General features: G+C 45.3%; 1 protein-coding gene and 1 long non-coding RNA gene across 3 annotated transcripts in view; one reads left to right on the forward strand and one right to left on the reverse strand.

The window, feature by feature from the left end:
- Positions 1 to 438: 438 nt before the first annotated feature.
- On the reverse strand, positions 439 to 18,974 carry LOC120102937 (uncharacterized). Its single transcript, XR_010066564.1, has 3 exons — positions 18,458 to 18,974; positions 11,297 to 11,468; positions 439 to 9,506 (listed from the first exon to the last, which is right to left on the reverse strand). It is a non-coding gene; the product is annotated as an uncharacterized LOC120102937 (long non-coding RNA).
- The window catches only part of C8b (complement C8 beta chain), a 37,549-nt gene continuing 32,975 nt past the window's right edge, over positions 17,399 to 21,972 (forward strand). The window contains exon 1 of one of the 2 annotated variants that reach the window (XM_039109958.2): positions 17,399 to 17,627. In XM_039109958.2, coding sequence (XP_038965886.1) covers positions 17,539 to 17,627 — 89 coding nt within the window. In that variant the 5' untranslated portion in view covers positions 17,399 to 17,538. The remainder of the gene's footprint in view (positions 17,628 to 21,972) is intronic. The other variant, NM_001191759.1, reaches the window with a different exon arrangement.

Here is a 21,972-nt window from a genome sequence, read left to right on the forward strand (position 1 = left end):
CAGTGGTAAACCATAACTAAATAAAGGTGATACTTGGAATGCAAGTAATAAGTCTAGAGAAGTCTGACTGTCAAAGACATCACATCAATTCATTAACCCCTTGAAGACATTAGAGAGTCAGCCTGGCAGTGGCATACTCACATCCCTAATTCTCAGGGGGATCCTGAGTTCTAGACTCCAGAGTGAGTTAAATCACTCAGTAGCTTCACAAGACCTTGTTTAGTATTGTCAAAAAGAGGGTGGGTGCTAGGGATATAAGTCAATGATAGACGCTTATCTGCTTGGCTAACATGTTCAAGGCCCTGAGTTAAAGCCTGAGGATGAAGAAGAAGAAGAAGAAGAAGAAGAAGAAGAAGAAGAAGAAGAAGAAGAAGAAGAAGAAGAAGAAGAAGAAGAAGAAGAAGAAGAAGAGGAGGAGGAGGAGGAGGAGGAAGAGGAGGAGGAGGAGGAGGAGGGGGAGGAGGAGGGGGAGGAGGAGGAGGAGGAGGAGGTATTAGAAGGTAGAATTTTAGTAATATGCTCTTAGTACACTGTCGTAGTTAGGGTTACTATTGCTCTGATGAAACACCATAGTCAAAAGCAAGTTGGGATGGAAAAGACTTAATTGGCTCACATTTCCATATCATTGTCTATCATTGAAGAAAGTCAGGACAGGAACTCAAACAGGGCAGGAACCTTAAGGCAGGAATTGGTGCAGAGACCATGGAGGGATGTAGCTTACTGCCTTGTTCTACCTAGGTATGCCAAGTCCTTCCCCATCAGTCACTAATTATTTCTTACAGCATCACCTACAGCTTCGTCTTAAGAAGCACTTTCTTAATTGAGATTCCCTATTCCTCAGTTGACCTAAACTAGCCAGCACACACATAAAATAATATTTACCTCAAACCAATAACTAACATGAAAAACCTCTCCAGTGGACAATGGTAAGGGTCCCCATTGAAATTAGAGGTCAAAGATGGGTGTGGTGGAATATAACTTTAATACAAGCACTTGGGTTTTCAGAGACAGGTAGATCTATGAGTTCTGAGCCAACCTCAGCTATGTAGTGAGATCCTGCCTCAAAAACATAAAAATTAGAGATCAAGGATATCGGTTATTATACCATTTATTGGCATTATTCTACGGTTTAAGGCAGTGAGTGCAAAAAAATTAGCATGTTTAAATAGCATCCACCTATGAAAATTGTTGGCAAAAGAACGCTGATCTTCAGTGGGCTGTAAGCAGGCAGTGTGGCACAGCGGAATGTGTAGCCATGGACACCAGGAATGCATCCAAAGTGGGTGGAGTGAAGGGAAACTTGGAAAAAGAAATGAGGAAACATATGATCTTAGAAATAATAATCCTTGACCACGAAGGGATGTCACTAGAGTGTTCAAAGATCAGTAGCAGTCTTAAGGTTGAACCAATGACCACGCAGTTCATAACCACAGTGTGTGGCGCCAATCGTTGAAGCTGAGTGGTGCGACAACAAGCACAGATGAGAGTAGACACACTGTGTGCAGCACCAAGACTGGAGTGAGATCCTGTGATGTATCACAGAAGCGCTATATCAGAAGTGCACAGCCTGAAGCATTTTTGGATCTAGTACATGTTTGAGTTAACCAAAAAGTCTGTTCGAATTTGAAGATGGTGAGAAGTTTGGCAATAATGAAAGGTCTCACCACTTTCAAATGCCGTTATAACATACAGTTACCTCTGTTTAGTATGCACCCTTTGTCCTAGTAAACATAAAGGCTAAAATTTTTTTAAGCTATAAAATACATGAGTATTAAATATTCATAAATCTGCTCCTGGTTCCTTCGCAGGAAACCCACTAATTCACATAGCCCCTCCTGCATTCTTCCACGTCTACATTTGTGAATGTTTACTTCAAGAAATACTTAGTTCTGTCTCAGGGGCTTTTTAAATAAATGCTTTCATGTACTTTGTGCAATATGATTTTCTTCACTGAGCTATAGATTTGGGGGTGTGTTGGGGGATCACCTTGTGGAGTTGTCCCCACAGTCAAGTGCCTGTGTCTCCCAGTTTTATTACTGGTGTGTGTGAAGTGCCTAGGCTACGGTAAAGGTAAGTTCTAATCCCTGCCTGAAAGTTTGAGGCCCACAGACGGTGTGGAGCAGAGCTGTGTCTTTCTTCCATCTGTGCACCTGGCTGCTGATGCCGCGTGTTCCACTTACGATGCTGTTTCCAAGGCAGGAACCGTCACTGATCCCACCGCTCTTCTGAGCAAGCTGTGGACAAGCATACAAGTAGCTGGAAATTTCTCTAGGAAATAGGCGGTGGAAACCCTCACTTTCCAAGGCTCTGTTTGGGGAAGTCCATGTGACTGGCCTCACCCTTTGTCAGTATACTAAACTCCCTGGGCTTTGCCATGGCATGTGAAGTGGGGAGGGGGGTAGCACTAGATGCAGAGTAGTTCTGCCTTCCTTCTTGTGGATATGGGCATGCTCAGTGATGAGGGGAGAAATGGGCCCTGATATCTTCTGGGCCTCTCCCTGTCTGAGCCTCCTCCCAGTCTTTACAGATGAGTTCTGATCATTCCACCTTGACCACTTGTGAACATCTCTAGCACACCCTACCATTGAGAACCTAATCTAAGTTGTCATCTTGTCTGTCCTTTAAATCCATCTTGAATAATACCTGGTAAAGGATTCCCAACAGTTCTGCTGATTTACACTGATTTTTCTAAGTCTTTCCACGTCTCTCTGTTACCTGCACAACAGAGAATGGGGAATCTAGTATTTCTTCTCAGGCACTCAAACCAGACTGGGGTGAGGGGGGCGAGAACTAAAGTTGTAAGTGGCAGAACTCCTGAAGCTTCAGCACTAAAATATTACCTGAGCAGTTTCGGGTTCACCTCGACATCCCATGACCCTCAGTGGGATGTCTTCTTGTCCAAATGGGGAACCAGCTGAAACAGGGGACATTTCTCAGGTTTCTGCTCCCTTTGCCCTATGCCAGCACTCTGCTTAGAACTGAGTAGGTTGCAACCACCACAGTTAATTTTAGCAACCCTACCCAACCAGCAGGTAGATTTGGAGATGCTGGGTCCTCCCAAACTTAGAATGGGTCTCCAAAGAACCAGGGCCTTCCTTTCAGATCTGGATGTGAATGTCCATTCCCAATAACCAAGTTTTAATTCCAGTGTGTAATGTCCAGTGAGACTAGTGCTTCCCACAGTGTCAAGCTTGTCTACCTGGAGCTCCGACAAGGTTTCCACAGCAGGGTCATCTTGTCCCTGGAAGACTCTCCCTGTCTTATTGTGCTGAGGGCCTGCTTCAAACACTGCTCATCCCCCACCTTGTAAATCCCCTGACTGCTTGCTAAGAGATACCAGATCACTTGACTATTCTGTCTAGCTAAGCTATTTGGTTACCGGGTCCTGGTATCTCCTCATCTCCAAATGCCTGCTTCAAGTATCTGTACGTTAGTTAGCTCATACGTCATCTTTGTCATGCACAATGTCCTTCTTTCCCTATCCCTTTTAAATGTGTGTGTGTGTATGTTTGTGTGTGTGTTTATGTGTGTGTGTGTTTATGTGTGTGTGTTTGTATGTGTTTGTGTGTGTGTTTGTGTGTGTGTGTGTTTATGTGTGTGTGTGTTTATGTGTATGTGTTTGTATGTGTTTGTGTGTGTGTTTGTGTGTGTGTTTATGTGTGTGTGTTTATGTGTATGTGTTTGTATGTGTTTGTGTGTGTGTTTGTGTGTGTGTTTGTGTGTGTGTGTGTTTATGTGTGTGTGTTTGTATGTGTTTGTGTGTGTGTTTGTGTGTGTGTTTGTGTGTGTGTGTTTATGTGTATGTGTTTGTATGTGTTTGTGTGTGTGTTTGTGTGTGTGTTTATGTGTGTGTGTTTATGTGTATGTGTTTGTATGTGTTTGTGTGTGTGTTTGTGTGTGTGTTTGTGTGTGTGTGTGTGTGTGTGCGTGCGCGCATGCGCGCGCACTCGAGAACGTGCATATCTACATTCTTGGTTTGCTTTCCTCACAGGAAGTATGTATATTGTAACCCTGGTTTTATGAAGGTAGAAATCGAAGCTCAAAGGAAACAAACACCATGCCTGGATATATGTGACAGCCAGTAGCTGACCTCTGACTCACAGATTCCAAAGCCTTCACTCTAACTACTCGTGCTTCCAGGACAAAGTGAGGGACAATCCTTGCTTTCAGGAAGCTGGGAGGATCTGCTCTGCCCAGTGTGTCTCTTGGCTCATTCCAGGTCTCTACCTAAGCAGAATGGAAAGAGCTGATCTGATGAGCTGTATTTATGGGTGGGATTCTCTGCTAATCATGCCGCATCATCTCTGTGAAAACACTGGGTTTATGTGTGAAAAGTTGGGTTTCTCAAGAAAACGTTTTGTCAAACCCCAAATAGGCATCTTTAAAAAAAGAGTGTCAAAAAAATCCACGTGTTCTGAGGGTGCCTCGGGAAGAGCAAGGGGGTGGTCTTCCAAATGTTGATGTAATTCTGCTGCACATGAAGCCATCATCTCAAGAAAAGAAATCTCTTTACCAGGATCTCCGACAACAAGGAAACACATACCAGAGGTATAAAGAAAGGTGGCCCAAGGATGGGTCTTTAAGTGTGCCAGATCATGTTCATCTGTGTGTGTGTGTGTGTGTGTGTGTGTGTGTGTGTGTGTGTGTGTGTTGGCTTCTCCAGAGCATGAGGACAGTGAGTGGCAGTGAGACTAGGTCTCTTCATCAAGACAGGGATCTTAAGAAGAGCCTCAGAGCCATGGAAGAGCCTGGGTACAAAAAGTGCCAAGAAAAATCCAATAAAGTGCTAGAATGCATAAGTAAAGGCAGGAAGTGGACAGAATCTGTCATCAAGAATACAGAGAGAAGGGTTCAGTGCCAGGGTAAGAGAAGACAGAGCAGAGCTCCTGAGAGAGCACCAGTGTCTCCATGACCCTCTCTTTCAAGCGACTCAGTCCACTGATGGACATTGGTCCTTGTGGGAGGACTAATAGTGCGGATGACTTTGCTATGAAGCTTTAGTGAAGAAACATGGCTTATCATGACACAGAGCACCATGCCTACCATGAAGGGGGTGAGTTCCACATGGAGGCACTTGGAGAACAGGTAAGGCTGAGAGAAAGCCTGGGCTGAATGAGAAAGCCTAAAGTTGGCTTGCACCTCTGCTTTTGCAGACCTGGGAAACCTCAGAAAAATTATCTTCCTCTAAAGAGCCTCAGTTTCTGAGTACAATGAAGAGACAGGGGGTGAATGTTATGATCTTGCAGTGTTATAAAATAGTCTGAGCCTGTGAATAAATGCACTAGGGAATGTGAAATTGGTGCCAGTGGAGCTGTTAACCTCCTTCTGAGCAAAAGTGTGTCCTACTCGAAGGACACTGATAAAGGGGCTGATTGTATCCAGATGAATAAGGACAAGGTCTCATTATGGAGAAGAGCAGAGGTAGGGAACACTGGACACAGGAGCTTAGAATCACACTATAAATGAACATGTCAACACCATCCCAAAGAGTCCAATGGGGCCAAAACAGGATGGTGAGGGGGTGTGTCTCAAAGGAAGGGGGCATTTGAGAGCTTGGGTGTGAAAAGGAGAACTCGAGTTCATCAAAAGGAAAATGGGACTCAGAGCAGAAAGGCCAACCAGACAGAGAAGGCTGTACACCAACGATCACAGGTCAGGGAATGTGGGACTTACCAATGGAAATTTAAACCAGAACATGATACACTGGTTATGGCAAGGAGGGAGACACCTAGAGGGAAGGGCCAGCGGGTGCTGATCCACACCATTCAAGAACTGACAGAAGAAACCTGACAATGGGCTTCTAATCGGGAGAGCTGAAGCTGTAGACTGAGTCCCAGAAGGAATGTTGACACCATCCCCACCACGGTTTCGACTGTGTCTCACCCCCTCCCCTTCCTCCATCATGTCTTGAACTGATAGTGCTGAGTTTAAATAGATTCATCTGCCGTCCACAAATTCTGCCATTTGTCTGTCCCATCGATAGGAAGACAGCTCTGCCTTATGTTCATGGCTCAGTTAGAACCCATTGCGGGTTAAATCTCAGTAAGGGAACACAGATTACAAGTAAATCTGTGGACTTTTAAAATGATAGCTTGTGGGAAGAAGTGACTTTCCTAAGGCCCCAGAGCTACAGGGTCTCACGCATGGGATTAAGGCAAGCCGGTCCCTCTGTTTATCTGACTTGAATCTATGATCTTTGTATCTTCTGTCTCTGATGTCCCTATGATGAAATGAGAACACCTGCATGCCCCAACACCTTTTTGTAATGCAAGGCACAGATTGAACAGTATGCTTCCAGGGCTCTGTGTACTTCAGGACACAACTGGGAGCCTGCTCAACAAGGGAAGTGTCCCAAAGATTTCTTCCTCACCTAACCCTGGAACTTCATCACCAGCGTCAACTGAGGCAGCTACGTTCGCCTAAAGAGCCCTTAGCTGAGTGTCGCGGGGGAAAGGAGGGATTCTAATTTGCTACCAGTAAAGAGAATGAAAAGCTGAGGTTTGACATAAAGTTCTCATCTTGCTATTATCAAATAATTAATATAATTGCTATTTTCCTTTTTTCCTTTTTTTTTTTCCGGAGCTGGGGACCGAACCCAGGGCCTTGCGCTTGCTAGGCAAGCGCTCTACCACTGAGCTAAATCCCCAACCCTATAATTGCTATTTTAATACCATACCTGACTTGAACTGATCCTATCTGGGTGCTAAGTATCATAGAAATGGCTCCCACATATCATCCTTCACCCTGACAAAAATCCCAGAGAGGAAGCCTTCCTGTTACATGGGTGAAGAAATGTACCTTGGAGAGTCTGTGGCTCACGTCCAAGGTGACAGAGGGACCCTGTGTGGCACCCGAGGACAGATCACCCTGACTCCATACCTTGTCTCTGAGAGCTGTGTGACCTTGGGCACTGCAGACCCCTCATCTGTGATGTGGCAGATAATGATAATAATTCATGTTGTGGAAGGACTGTGGGAATATATAAATCAAAATGAATAAAATAATTCTAACCCAGCTGGACTGCTGTCAGGACTGAATAAGTTGATATGGGAGAGTGCTCAGTAAATGGCAGTGCACCCTACAAATGTTACCGTTATTATTATTATTATTCCAAAACTATGGCTTCTCCCATACACTAAAGCCCACTGTGGCATGTATATATGGCAACATGCCTCAGAAACAATTTCCATTGTGACAGGTTGCCTCCCTATCATGTTATTAAAAGGTTAAGGAAAATGAACAGTGGAGGATTAAGATTAGATCTTTCACACATGAAACCACAAAATCAATAGAGGCCCCTTAATCTATCTCGTGATATGAAGAAATATACTGAGGTGCCTGGAACAATTACTCAGGAAAATGTCAACAGGTATTGACAGGAAGCCTGGCAGGGAGATGGTGGCCAAGGCTCGGCCGCTGACTCCCTCACTTCCTGGCCGAAAGAGACTAATAATGTTCCGAGAACTTCAGAGGGATGGGGAACCCTGAGAACAGGCACTCTGGATTCCCCCAAAGTTCTGCATCTGCTTTGTCTGTTTCTGCAATTGGGTCAGAGCTGCATGGGGGAAAATGAGCTTCCCAGAAGCACCATGGGGAGCACGTGATGACACCTATTTGTGGCCACTATGGGGCCTTGTTAAAACCTGCTATTAGTGTCCTTATACTATGATGGTCATTATCACTGTCAATGAGAATTATTTAGCATTTACAGAATGCTAGCTATTTTCCAGCCACCTGTGGGATTGGAGACTAAGGCTGGAAAAGGATTCATGGGGACAGCAGAGGAAGAAGGAATGTGATGAGGATTCCAAGCAAATTTTTAAGTCAATAGTTTATGATTTGACTAAATCCCAGACTCATGTCTGGCACTAGGACACCCTAGTTATTATGAAAGAATAGCCTTTCATAAACCTTGACAACTCCATGGTTCTCTATCTGGGTGACCTTCTTCCTACACTTGTACATACAGGCCAAAAGGGCAGCTTCACAAGTGGGAAATCTGCCCAGAGTCAAGCAAGACCCATGAATTTACATACATTATCCCCAATCCTTATAGCCCCCACACAGCTCCCCTACCTTCACAGAGAAAGATCTGAGGATCTGAGAAGTATAACACCAAAGTCACACACTGATGGGTGACAGAACTCAGCACAGTTCAGGCCCTTCTGTGCCTCAAATGTCCAGTGTGCCACTCTTTAATTTTGCTGCTCATAAGCACCAGTATCCACTGGGCATGATGTACACCCACTTCTTTGGAGGCTGATTCAAAAGGATCTTAAGTCCAAGGCCAGCCTGGACCACATAGTGAACTTGAGACCAGCCTAATCTGCATAGCAATGCTCTATCTAGAGGAAGAGGAGGAGGAAAAGGAAGAAAAAGAGGAGGAGGAGGAGGAGGAAGTAGAAAAGAAGGAGGTAGAGGAGGAGGAAGAGGAACAGGAGGAGGAAAAGTCACAAACTAGAAACTATGGCTCAGCCAGACGTATAGGGCAGAATTAATTGCACAACTCCTTCCAAACAGAGCCAAATAGTGGGACCCACAGATACTGAGTGTATCAGCAGCAAGAACCCTAAAAGGAGTACAGAAAACGAGCAGACCCTGGGGCTGGCCAGGAAGGGCTTGACTAAAAGCTCAAGGTTTATATATAAGTGGGATGGCTCCTTGACAAGGAAAAGCCCTTGGGAGAACCCAGACTCCATTTGAACTGTCCTAGCCAGCCCTTAACTGTCAAGCAGCCAAACTAAGTCAAGAGCCCTGTGAGTAGAAACCCATTTGGACTACTGCAGCCTGCTACTGCGCTCAGCCTAAATTCTTGACCTATAGAATTGTGGCTATAGTGATAATGTTGATTTTTAAGTCTTTATGATTTGGGGTCATTTCATCTGATTACAGAAGCCCTGCATACCCATGACCGCAACAAAAAGCTTGACCTTTTAACCTTTTTGTTCCTTTGCTCAAGGCTTCACAACTACAGATTCTTTCCATATTTCCCTAACCTAGCCCCCAAACCAGGACTCGATTAAGAACTACTAATTCATCATTATAGATATATGCAATGATTTGAATTTATTTTCTCTCCAAAAAAAAAAAAAAAAGAAGGCTCTTTGAATTCAGTGAGCCAGGCATGAGAGCTGCTGATGTACCTTCCACCTTGGCGTAGAGCTTGGGCCTCTACACAGTGAGCATTGAAAAATGATTATTTTTGAATGTATAAATGAATCGATGGAAAGTCCAGATTTGTGTGAAGTTGAGAGCATTTGAAGCACACAGATTGAAAAATTGTTCATTTGCTGGGCTAAGGAGTTTGAACTTGGTCCTCTAATGAGTGAATGAGCAGATGAACAAAGTAGATAGGTGTCATCATTTGCTGCGGCTAATCCACAAAATCAATGCAAATACATAATCCATCCAGTTGTTTAAAGTCCCCCAGGGAATTAGTTCCGTGGCACATTGCCAACTACTATCCAGGTTTTCCTCCTCACACATGTGAGCATTCCTGGAAATATCTGAAATAGAAAATGAGTACAATGAATATTTCTATTGTCTTTAAGTTCAGCTGCCTGCACTTAGTTTATTTTTATTCATTATTGTTATCGCTATTATTATTGTTATTATTAGCATGTGTGTGTGTATGTGTGTGTGTGTGTGTGTGTGTGTGTGTATCAGAGGCCAGAAAATCAACTTTGCGGGGCCAGTTCTCTCCTTGTACTTTTACATGATTTCCAAAGTTTAAACTTGGGGCACCAGACTTGCCTTCCAAGAGCTCACCAGGGTTGCCTCCAAGAACAGTTCAGCTCTCCCATGATCGTATATTATCCCTACCTCATAAAGGTACTACTCCACCACCACTAACGTGCTAGTGACTGAGATTCTGCCACACACACCGTGGGAGCTGGGGCACACCCCGAAGCCATGCTTAAGCCTTAGCATTGCCTATCCATGTTTGTCAGGGAGAACAGCACATTTCTACTTTATGGACCTAACACACGCAAGAAGAAGCCTGTGCACATCAACCAACTGCCTATTCTCATGAAGAGATATACAAAGAAAAGACACACAATCCCTCTGTCTATCAACACAGAACAAACAAAACCCTTAGATGTCAGTGAACCTCTCTCAGTAAATAGACACCACCTTTGGGCCCCTCCAGAGCTGTCAGGACAGAGATGGCTGTTTCTCAACCATGACTTTTCCAGGAACTGTGTGCCATGCTGTGAGGTGGGGAATGAGAATGAGGTGGGTATTGGACTATTAGTTTAGGTAATGCTAGTCAATATAGCAGAAAATCACCGGCATCTCCCTAGCACAGAACAATGGTGATCTCTTTCTAACTCAATCATCTGCTCAGCAGAGGGTGGGAAAAATTCTGTTCCATGAAGTCATAATGGGATCCAGGCTGCCAATCTACCCTGTTCTGCATCAGCTTCCAAGTTCATGCCAGCTGTCCACACCAATTGGAAGAAGGAAAGAAGAGAGTCTGTGGGATCATGCATGTCCTGTGTACATCTCTTTAAGTGACATGACTATTGCACACCTTGCCTAGCAGGTCCGTGCTGCAGCTGCTGGATCCAGTGCAAGGCAAAACTGTTGCAATCTTTTCTCCTCAGCATTTTCTCAGTATCTTCTGACACCGCAGAAGCTTATTAACATGAGAGATACTTCTCAAGTGTCCCTGTTGACTTGAGATTGATTTCTGTATGCTGAAGAGCTTGGGAGGCCCATCTTTTTCTGGTGAGGAATTGGTAGTTGATAGCAGTTGGTGTAGGAATAGTTATAATTTATTTGGGGCTATGGCCACTAGTAGTTTGTCCATGATCCAGGGAGTGACCCCATATCCATGTACTAATTGGACACATTAGAGATATATAGATATAGGTAGACACAGACACAGTGATAGATGACAATAGATAGATGATAGATAGATGATAGATAGATAGATAGATAGATAGATAGATAGATAGATAGATAGATAGATAGATAGACGGACAGATGGATGGACGGATGGATGGATGGATGGATGGATGGATGGATGGATGGATGGATAGATGAGGTGGGAAGAAGGGCATGTTGAGAGTGGGAGCTGGAGAAGGTGAATACGATCATCATGTATTGTATACAACTATGAAATTCTCAAATAATAAAATTTAAATGATAATAAAGAAAAATAGATGAAAATGCCCCACAGGCTTATCTACAGCCTGCTATTATGGGGACATTTCCTTCATTGAAGTTTCTTCCTCTCACATGACTTTAGCTAGTGTCAAGCTGACATAAAATTATCCAGCACACTGCTTACACCAAAATGCGGGAGGGAGCATCCCATTGTGGATGGTGCTGTCTCTGGGTTGGTGGTCCTGGAGAAAGAACCATGAGAGCAAGCCAGCAAGCAGCATTCCTCCAAGCCTTAGCTCCTGATTCCAGGTTCCTGCCCTGCTTGGATTCCTGTTCCAACCTTCTTTGGTGATGAACTGTGATGTAGAAGCAGAAGCCAAATAAATCATGCACTCATCACAAAAATAAAGAAATAAAAATAAAAATAGGTGAAGTGGCATATATCACTTCTCCCTCTGTTTACTGAACAAACTTCAGACCCAAGGCCACACATAATGAACAGTAATGGGAGCTGGGAAATGTAGTACAGATTGACCGGAAGGGGATGTGGCTTCCATCGACAGCAGTTCTCTGGGCCACAAAGGGATGAGACTCTCCTGTATACCAGGGCTAAGATTACTTTTCCTTTTATTTTTTTTCCATCTTTCTCATTTGGATCTTGTTTTCCCCAGAGTGTCCTCCAGTGAGCTTGCTGCACACTTATCCCACCACACTTCTTCCAGGAACAATTTTAAGCCACGGAGATGATAATATGCATGCCATGCATAAGGAGTTGCAATATGCACAACCACCTCCAGGGACATAGTTAGCACAGCCAGCCATCTGCTAAGGCTCTTAAAAGGCAGGTGCCCTGGACCTCAAGGAAAATCCTCCAGTCAATCTTACAGAAATCAGGGGTTTTCAGACGCTGGCTGAGACTCTGCTGCTGCCCATAGGTTGTTTGTGTGTGTGTGTGTGTGTGTGTGTGTGTGTGTGTGTGTGTGTGTGTGTGTGTGTGTGTGTGGTGGCGGTGAGGCAAACTCCAACTGCCCAGAACAATGCTGCTCTGACCAGCTGCCTCTCTCAGCCCCTGGGAGTTAATATGCCTTCCTTAACAGAGCCACTATCTCTGTCATAGCACTTCTGCCTTTGTGCCGAGCTGTGCAGCATCCAAAGCCGCTCACAGACAGCATGGCATTGGCCTCTCTCACTCACTCAATGCTCCTGCTCTGCTCCTATCTCTGCAATGCCTCGGGGCTCCTTGCTCCAGTGCTTTTCCCTAATCCATTCTCTGCACTGCAGCAGAAAGACTCTCTATCACAAAGCAAGCTGCCCCTCCCCTCAGCCCCTGATGTTCAGATGCTTCCCCTGCGCTTAGAATAAAGTCCATGTCAGCAGCACTACCCATGAGGCCCTGGTAACGATCCCAGACAACCTTCCCATTTTCATTCCTCCATACTGATAATCATGCTGAATCCCCTATGTGGGAGACCTTTGTGTCTACCCTGATACCCTCTGTCCCTGCATCTGCCCTCCCTCTGGTTTTCTGACTTCTCCTTAACCCTTAAAACCAGCTACCTTCTGAGAACACACCCCCACCCCCAACTACATACATGCTTGTGCACTTGTCTTGTGCACAGACTATGCCAAGCAGACCTCTGTCACAACGCAGCTTCCACAGGAAGATGTCAACTTTCATGGACAAGGGCCAGTGCATCTTGAGACCTAGGGACTTGGCCTGGTACCCATTGTCTAGTAGGTACTCAATAAAATGGCTACTGCTGCAGTATTGCAAGAAGCCTCCATTTGCACTCAGGTAAGTATTTCTCAGAGGTCTTAAGGAACTTGTTCAGGATATAAAGTAGTAAATAAGTTATAGTGATTAACCTTGACTAGATTAAGGACCGCCTGGGAGTTTAATAAAACACACCCTTGTGTGTGTGTGTGTGTGTGTGTGTGTGTGTGTGTGTGTGTGTGAGGGGAGGCCTCTCTAGTGATGGTTAGATGGTAAAGGTCATCTCTAAAAGTAGTTTTATGGTAGGGGGTATCTCTAGAGATGTTTATATGGTAGGGGGCATCTCCAGAAATGGTTATATGGTAGGGGTCATCTCTAGAGATGGCTAGATGGAAGGGGGCATCTCTAGAGATGGCTAGATGGTGAAGGCACTCATGAATTGAACATATTACTGGCTTGTTTCTTTCATCACAGGATGGCATTAGTTGCAAGTGTTGAAAGGTAGGGCTTGAGGTTGTTGGAGAAAGTAGGTCTTTAGGGGTCTTCCTTGAGGACTTTATCTTGTTGTGGCCTCTTCCTGTATGCTGCATGATCATTTCTCGACTTTCAAGAGGTGAAGAATCTTCATCACATGCTTCTGCCGACATGACATTCTGGCCAAGCACATGGAACCGTAGAATATTTAGAAACCACGAAACAAACTAACTCTCCCTCCTACTACTTCTGTTAGGTAGTTTGGTCACATAGACAAATAAGCCAAGTTGCTTTAGATCAGGGTCTTTACTACAGCAACAGAAAACAAAGACTCAAAGCCAGAAGCTGATTGAACCAACACAGTTACCGGCTTTACCCAAACGTGGCAAGTGACCCACAGAACCCTGAGCAGACAGCTGCTTCTTGTTTTAAGTCACATGTAGCAGTCGTGCGTTGTAGATTAAAAGGTAACAAATACAGAGTATGTACTAGGAATGCAGCGCTTTTGTGGCAAAATCATAAAACTTGGAGTTGATAGTGGACCTGGTTGGACACTGCAAAAATCCATCAGCAAAGGTTGGCAAATGGATTCAGATGGTAATGACTTTTTATAAAGAGTTTAAAGGTTTAGGGACACATGACCCAGTTTAAAGCTCCCTCCTGAACAGCAAAAGATGTACAGCCCTTTTGATGGCCTACAACGACAGTGGGACCAGAGGACTGGTGAAGTCTTACCTTTTTGCCAGACCTGAAGCAATGTTGACACTCTCTAAGAGCAGAGGGGAGCCTCTGAACATAAAAAGACAGAGTCTGGGGGTCAGAAAAAGCAACCCAAACCCCTCATATCTAGCAGTGGATTTGCTGCCATCCAACTATGGAAGCACTGTGGGGCCACAACCTCCAGGCATGGGAGGAATCTCTGTTTGTTAACTTACTGTTGACTTCAAACAGGATGATGACTGGGAAGACAGTGACATTGCTAAAGATCTAGCTGTGGGGATGTTAGCTATTAACTCTGCAACTGCCGGCTACCTCCCACATGACCTTACGAGAGCTGCATGAGGAAGCTCAGAGGGTGCTATGAAGTTAAGATTCCAGGAGGTGTTTTTAGGGCCCACAGGACCTGTGAGGCAGGAATAGCTCAGCTGGGAATGCCTATTCATCCAAATGACATTGGCATAAAACAATGAGTACTATCTACCACGCTGTGGCACCTATTCTAGGCAAGTATAGAGGTGAGAACCCATGATTCATTTCTGTAACTTTAACTTTTAGGTTCCTTCATGGGTAATTGGCAGTGAGGAGGTCCAAAGGAGACTTTACTATATAAGGACTTAATCCCTCCTCTTAGTCCTCTTACACATGCTGGGATTTCTTTGTTTATTTGGTTGGTTGGTTTTGTTTGTTTGTTTGGGGTTTTTTGTTTTGTTGTTGTTGTTGTTGTTTTAGAAAATGTCTGATTGGTCTGTGGGCAAATCTGTGGGGTATTTTCTCGATTAATGATTGGTGTTGGAGGGCCCAGCCCACTGCATTTGGTGCCACTACTGGGCAGGTGGGCCCGGAATGTATGAAAGAACGAGCTGAACATTTGGAGATAAGCCAGGAAACAATATCCTCTATGACCTTTGTTTGTATCCCTGCCTCCAGGCTCCTGTGTTGAGTTCCTTCTCTGACTTCCCTTCAGGGTGGACTGGGATCAGGTTGATTCAGTCAACTAAACCTGATCCTCCCTGGATTCTTTGGTCGTGGTTTCTATCATGGCAATATAAAGCAAACTCATACACGCATGGATGGAAACAGGGATAGTTCTTAGAACTCAATTTTCTGCCTGTTTACCAATGATTAACTCCGGTAATCAATTGTGTCAAAGTTCAGGTCAACTGCATCCTTTGGGAATGTTGGGGAGACAGTTTGTGCTTGAGTTAATGGTGACTGTAATATGAATAGGTTGGTCTACGGTAGAACATGTGCTGCTGAACTGTGAGCACAGGGAATGTGAGGGGACCACTATCTTCCCAAGATGTCCCTGTACCCCTTCTCTACAGCCCAGCTACTGCAGCAGACACGGAGAGATGGTGGGCTGACAGAACACTGCAGCTTGCATTGAGAAGTAGGTGAAGGGTCTCATATTTTAAACATTCAAACATGGAGACAACCTAAAGAGCAGATGTCGATGAATGTTCTCTGTTTTACAGATAAGGCAGATTTGGAGAAATACATGATGGCAAAGGACAGCAAATGCTCTTTCTGCCCCACCCTCATGTGTTACATGCCATCCTTCCCTCTGAGATTCCTCACCACATTCCCAGCTTTTCCAGCCTTTGCCCTTTAAAGAACGGCAGGTTGACATTGTTTGACGAATATAATTTGTGATCTGATTGTAGATTTGATTCTTGCTCCACTAAGCCTCCAGTAGTCCCACCATACCTTACCTTTGCACAGGTCCACTGTCACCCCACTTAGCTTTGCCCAGGTCGACTGTCCTCCCACAGCGCTATGCTCTTTGCCACTGTCTCCAGGTTGTAAGTGGTACCACAGTCTAGATAGGACTGAGATGTGTGAATGCCCACCTCATGTCTGGGCATAAACTATCTGGCAGGTGCTTCTTTTCCTTCCCTCCCTCCCTCCTTTCCTTCCTTCCCTCCTTTGAGTGTTGTGTGTGTGCAGCCATATGTATGCAGAGGTCAGAGGAGAACATTGGGTACTCCTTTCATTTTTTAATCTTATTCCTTCAAAACTGGGTCTCCTGGTCCTGGAGATTGTCCTCCCTACAAGTGCTTGTGACCAGACAGCAGGGTTTTGTTTGGGGGTTTCTTTTAAATATGAGTATTGATGATCTGAGCTTAGTCTTCCTGTCTGAACATGTGTTCTTACATACCAAGCCATCTCCCAAGAATTTGGAGACATTTTAAGGAAAGTGGCTGGGTAGATTATGCTATTTCTAGAGTACTTATGTCTGGTCTTTAAGTTGACTGGACAGGGAGGGATGGCAGGTTACCTCGGAGCCATCCTGAGCAACAGAAGCTGTGAATGGGGATGCCTAGCCTAGGCACCAATAGTAGACTGATGGTGGTAAGTGATACGTGCCTTGGCTGCGCTCAGCCCTAGAGAAGTAATCAGGGTTTCTATAACCTGGAAAGTGAGGGAAGTGGTAAGTGCAGAGTCTGCTAGCCACTCAGGCATGTTACCTGTGGCTCTCAACGGTCTCCAGCAAATATTAGAGACAAATGTTGAATTTGCCTGAACCAATGTCTGCTAAACTTTACTTCCCAGGAAGGTCAGGACTGGTTGCCCCATAAATAAGACACTATGGAGGTTGTGTCAATGCCCCAATACATATTTGGATGTTTCCTTAATATTACAATTTTTACAACACCCCCTTGCATGACTTTGGCGCATTTAGTACCTCACCTAAATCTTCCAGCTGTGAGGCATTTAGCCCAGAGGAAATAGAGACTATGAGCTCTACACGGAGAGCACATGGCACCTGAATGGCAATGTTCAACTCAATGTATTCTGAACAGTTAAATTTACTTATGTTTTATGTTTTATTAACATATACTAATCATGATAATAATGGCTTTCATTGTGACATTTTCATGTATATTTTTAATGTATCTCCTATCACCCCCCCAACACACACACACACACACACACACACACACACACACACACGCACACTGACCCCTCCACTGCCCTGGGAAACAGGCACTGTTGTTATCTGTTTCATAGAGAAGAAATATGTCTTCTGGTTACATAGCTGAGAATTATAGAGAAAGAATTTGAACTCAGGTGGAAATCATATAGAAAGAATTCCACCTCCGGCAGCTGGGCTCTGGAGCCCTTCTCAGAGTTCCTATAAACCTGGGACTTGAACACAGTCCCATTTGACTTCAGACCTTGCAGCCCCTTTGCTGAGAACACAACATGAGTTGGCATAGCCAGATTGTGCCTGCGCTCACTCCTTTACCTACACTATCGTACCTAACCCTGAGCATTTGGGGGAGGCTATGGTATGTGGCTACCAGAGGTATTCCAGTAAGGCTGCTTGCCTAGAGTTACACTTCTCACTGTCCTAGGTTTGTGGTGTCACAAGTGAGTACATCCCTGTTGTGCAAAGTCAAGGTTCCAGGCACTGGTGTCTGTTTGCTTTGCTGAGCTGTTTGCCCTGTGGCAACAGAACTGAAAGCGGCAAGAGTGAGCAGGCTTTTCATCCAACCTTGAACCACACAGAAAATATGAAGACAGGGGCCCAGGTTTGGAGGGCACTGGCAAAGTCATGTCTTCTTTGTGCTGCCCTTGGATGTCTCCATCTCCCTGGTGCAAGGTAAGTGGTGGGTACAAATGACTCCCTGATGATCACATGGCAGAAGGCAGAAAGTAATGCTGACCAACTCTGCCACATGCCCGTGGGCAGAGGAATGGCTCTTAAAGCAAGTTGCATGCGTCTGGCAAAATAAGATCAACAATTCCTTCTGAACTCTTATGGACCCAAGTAGCAGGCTTCAACAAAAGTGCCTGGTAAAGGACTGAGAAGTTTTACTGTATCTGTGGTGCTGAGAAGAGTAGGACACAAGTTCCGTAATGAAATAAAGTTTTGATCTGGCTTCACTATGCAAAAGAAGGGTTATTATATCTGAAAAACGAGCCAGTTTACGGGAACGGTCTTAATAACTGACACCTATCTAGGGTGAGTGAATGGGTCTCTCAAACTCTCACTTTCTCTCTTCGTTTCTTTTCCCTTCCCCATCTCTCACAAATGTTTGTTCCCAAAGAGGAAAGAAAGATTTATTTCATCAAAGTTTACATTCATAGGAAGTGAAGAGGCTAGAGAAAATAATCTTAGTCTGGGCTTAAACTTGAGTTCCAAAGAAAGATGTGCCAGAGAGAGCCATCTGCGGACCTTCCTTGTGCTAGAGCAGTTCCCACTGTGAGATGTGGAAGTCTCAGGTCCCTGGGTGCTCGTGAGCACTGCTGTAGAAAGGGAGAGGTAAAGCTGTTCTTCATGCTCAAACTGCTCTCTGTGTGTGAGCAGTACCAGTGTTCCACATGCCTCCTCTTCTGACATCTACACCAGGCTAATCAGCCGCTGTTAAGCACCTTCCTTGGGACCAGGATTCCGAGTATTCACCACCCACCAGACACTCCAGTACTCACCTTCAGAAATGGCATGACCTTCGACTTGGTGAAGAGACTAATTGTGCTGTGGAGGCTTCCCCGTGCATGTACTTCTGGGCACAGAGGACTCTGCAGTACCCAGCGAATTGTACCTGGAAAGGAGGGCTTACACATCCTTCCCGGAAGCAGCAGGTTCCTGTGCACACCTCCTTGACTGCACCACAGGATACAGAACCAGACAAGCCCCAAACTCATGTTCTTGGGGAGTGTGGCCAAGTGGAAACAAATACAGAGAATTGTAAGAGTTGGTACAGGGACAACTAGCAATCAAGGGAGAGAGGGAGAAAGTGACCTGAGCTCCTGAGCAGTGGCCATGACAAAGGATGAAGGGTGCACCAGACAGAGATAACAGCATATGCAAAGGCATGGAGTTGTGTGTGTGTGTGTGTGTGTGTGTGTGTGTGTGTGTGTGTGTGAGAGAGAGAGAGAGAGAGAGAGAGAGAGAGAGAGAGAGAGAGAGAGAGCGAGCGCGCCTGGCTTGTGCCCAGGGCTCTGGGTACATTTCACTATTATTGAGTAGACAACAAGGTGGGAACTGTGAGGAGGAAGGTAGAAATAGTAGCTAGGGATGCAAACCATATCCTTCAGGCACAGGTCTGGAGGGAAGGCATGGCACAATGGGACATACATATTGGCAAGTTCCCTTTGAGGTAGGAGTGGGAGCTCTACCTAGTGAGAAATGTACAGTATATGAAACTCACAGCTGTGTCATGTGAGGAAGAGGTGACCCCTTGTTCCCACTCTGCAGGACAAACTGATCCCCAGAGGGGAGTAGAGAATGGATCAGGCTCAGTGATCCTCCAGCCCTTCTTGGACTGCTGGCTGGATATTTGATCTTAGCCCATGATCTCTATATACCAGTGCTGAACACAGCATGACTTTGAGCATCACGCCCAAACATCAAAAAAGAAAAGCATTCTGTCCGGGGGCAGAAAGTGCAGCAACCTCCTTCCCATTGTAAAGGCTATCATTCGTTCCACTTGCCCAGGTCACACTGTCATATGGCCTATTGATCATTATTGATTGACACTCTGTTCCAGGCACGGACCCTCAGCCTCACAGTCACTCTATGGCTTACAGGTGTAGAGAGAAGGAAACTGAAGACGATGTGACCCCTGAGGCTACTCAGCCCGTGTGTGTGGTGGGGTCGGGGTCAGGCATGCAGAACTCAAACATCCTCTCTGTCTTCTGCCTCTTATTAATGCACCTTTCCCTTCCACCGGACTTGCTGGATCCCTAGGATGACTCTCTGAGACACATGTTTGCTGCTTTGTGATGTTGCTTTAAATTCCACATCTGCAACAGCAAATGACAGAGAGAAATGGGAAACCTTCCTCCCAGAGACTACCTCCTCACCAGCAAAGTGGAGGCTGCTGTTTGCACAGGGATGCAACTGCTAAACAAATCGTGTGTGACAGGAAAGTTGTTGTGTCAGGGTATTTCCAGAGAAAACCAAAATATATTGATGTGCCCCGTCCACATAAGCTGAGGACTGGAAATTTACTGCTGACCTAATCCTGCTGTGAGTGATGGATCCATCTTTATTTTGATCAAAGAAAAGAGAGTAGGAGACCTGGACCCACATGTGATGTGTTCCAAGGATGCCAACAACATTCTCTGCCCCCCAAAGAAAGGCATGTCTGTGCCAGCACTTCCTCAGAAGGGGCATATTTCCAGGGAAGTGTAAAAGGCGGCGGCTTATACTAAGTTTTAAAACATAGCTAAATGTTAGAATATAAATACACCACAAAAGAATCAATGACAAGCAAGAGATATCCCAGGAGAGAAGATCCAGATGAAAGGAGAGAATTAGGAATTGGTGTGGATCTGGGTGATGTGGGTGGGCAGGAGCCAGGTGCAGAACAATGCACAGGGTTTCAGCAAAGCACAGGGATGTGAAGGTGCAGCCACGCAGCGTGCCTGAAAGCATTTCCAGGACATTGGACAGACACAGAGCATGCCTGTGACGGTTGTTGCCTCTGAAGAGGATGGCAAACAGAACCAGGGCTGATGTAAAACTCCAATGCCCAACTCCTGGAGATAGCTTTTACTTAAAGGCATACAAGTATGGCGGGGGGCGGGGGGTGACAGGGGAAGGAGGAGGGTGACAAGGGAAGGGCGAGGGTGTGGAGTGCTGGTCAGTATGGGTATGGGGCCCTGAATGATTAACTTTCAGTACTTCTCCTGGTGGTTTATGTTACCGAGGAATCGGGCTCTGCATTCGTGTCTGTTAATTGCATGTTGGGCGTTCATTGTGGAACCTCCATACATGTTGGTAATATACTATGACCGTACGCACTGCCTCTATTACTCTTTCTTATCTACTCTCCCCATGTGGAGGCAACTCTGCAGAAGCTAAGCCAGCCGGTTTGTTTCTGTGGAAATTCCTCAGGGTGGAAGGCACCCATAGAATCACGAAAGACGCTCCAGTTGGACCTGTCATCTGTGCAGCTCCATGCCATTCTCCAATTCAAGATGTGACTTGACACTAGCCCTTTTTTCAGATTTGCATTTTGCAGCACTAATGAGCCACGCTTCCCCAGTGTCATTTACAAACATACTATTTGTTCGGCTGATTATTCTATTCTATTGCCTCCTCCATAATGGAAATTGGGTGTAAAAATGAGAGACCTGGTGGTTATAGCTACTTCTCTCTAGTTCCTTCTCTAAGCTGTCATCTTGTCCATTAATGGGCTCTTAATTTTCGGAGAGGAAAATAATTGTGACTCTTAATAGCAACTGCACATTACTTATCCACTCGGTCTCTACTGTGGCCCCGAATTGGGTTGATACTTGGGGGAAAAAAGAAAACAGTGTAACTGCTTTGAGGTTGAAATAGGAAGAGGGTGCCCCACAGAGCTGTCAAATACACACTTAGGAGAAGCCAAATCACAGACAGTATTGTTTTGTCAAACCGGAGCAAATTAGTAGAGGGGAGCCCATCGGAGGGCGCCTGCTGGTGTGCAGCATCCTGCCTCAGTAACCGCTTCCCAGTACCCACCTGAGGTTTCCAGTAGAGTCTTTGACCTTTTGTTAAAGATCCGACTTTACTAGGCAATTGATTTTTGCCAGTCTCTGGGGCAGTCATGGAAATGGCGCTTACAGTAGTTAATATTGTGCTCCTTTTAGGGCCGTTGCCAAGTGAGAATGTGTTGTTAATGACCTTGTTTGGAGTGGCATCCTGTGTGCTTGACAGGTGGAAGCTTTGTGATGGTCTCCCTAATGACTTAATCTTAGAGACCGGCATGAAGCAAGTCTTGCAGACACTTACAGAGACAGTAGTGGGAGGTGACTGGAGTGGATGCAGGTTGGTTCTGCTTCCAGACATCATGGGAGAAGAGAGAGTACACGCAGACTCAGCATCAGACAGACCCAATGCTTAATCCCAGAAAAACTGTATCCCGGTTTCACTACGGTAGCCATGCTGTGTCTCTCTGAGCCATTTCAGCATCTGTCCTGCTGACAGCACCCCGAGGTTACCTTCTACTTGTCTG

Source organism: Rattus norvegicus, chromosome 5 (genome assembly GCF_036323735.1).
Source record: "Rattus norvegicus strain BN/NHsdMcwi chromosome 5, GRCr8, whole genome shotgun sequence".
NCBI classification, from domain to species: domain Eukaryota; kingdom Metazoa; phylum Chordata; class Mammalia; order Rodentia; family Muridae; genus Rattus; species Rattus norvegicus.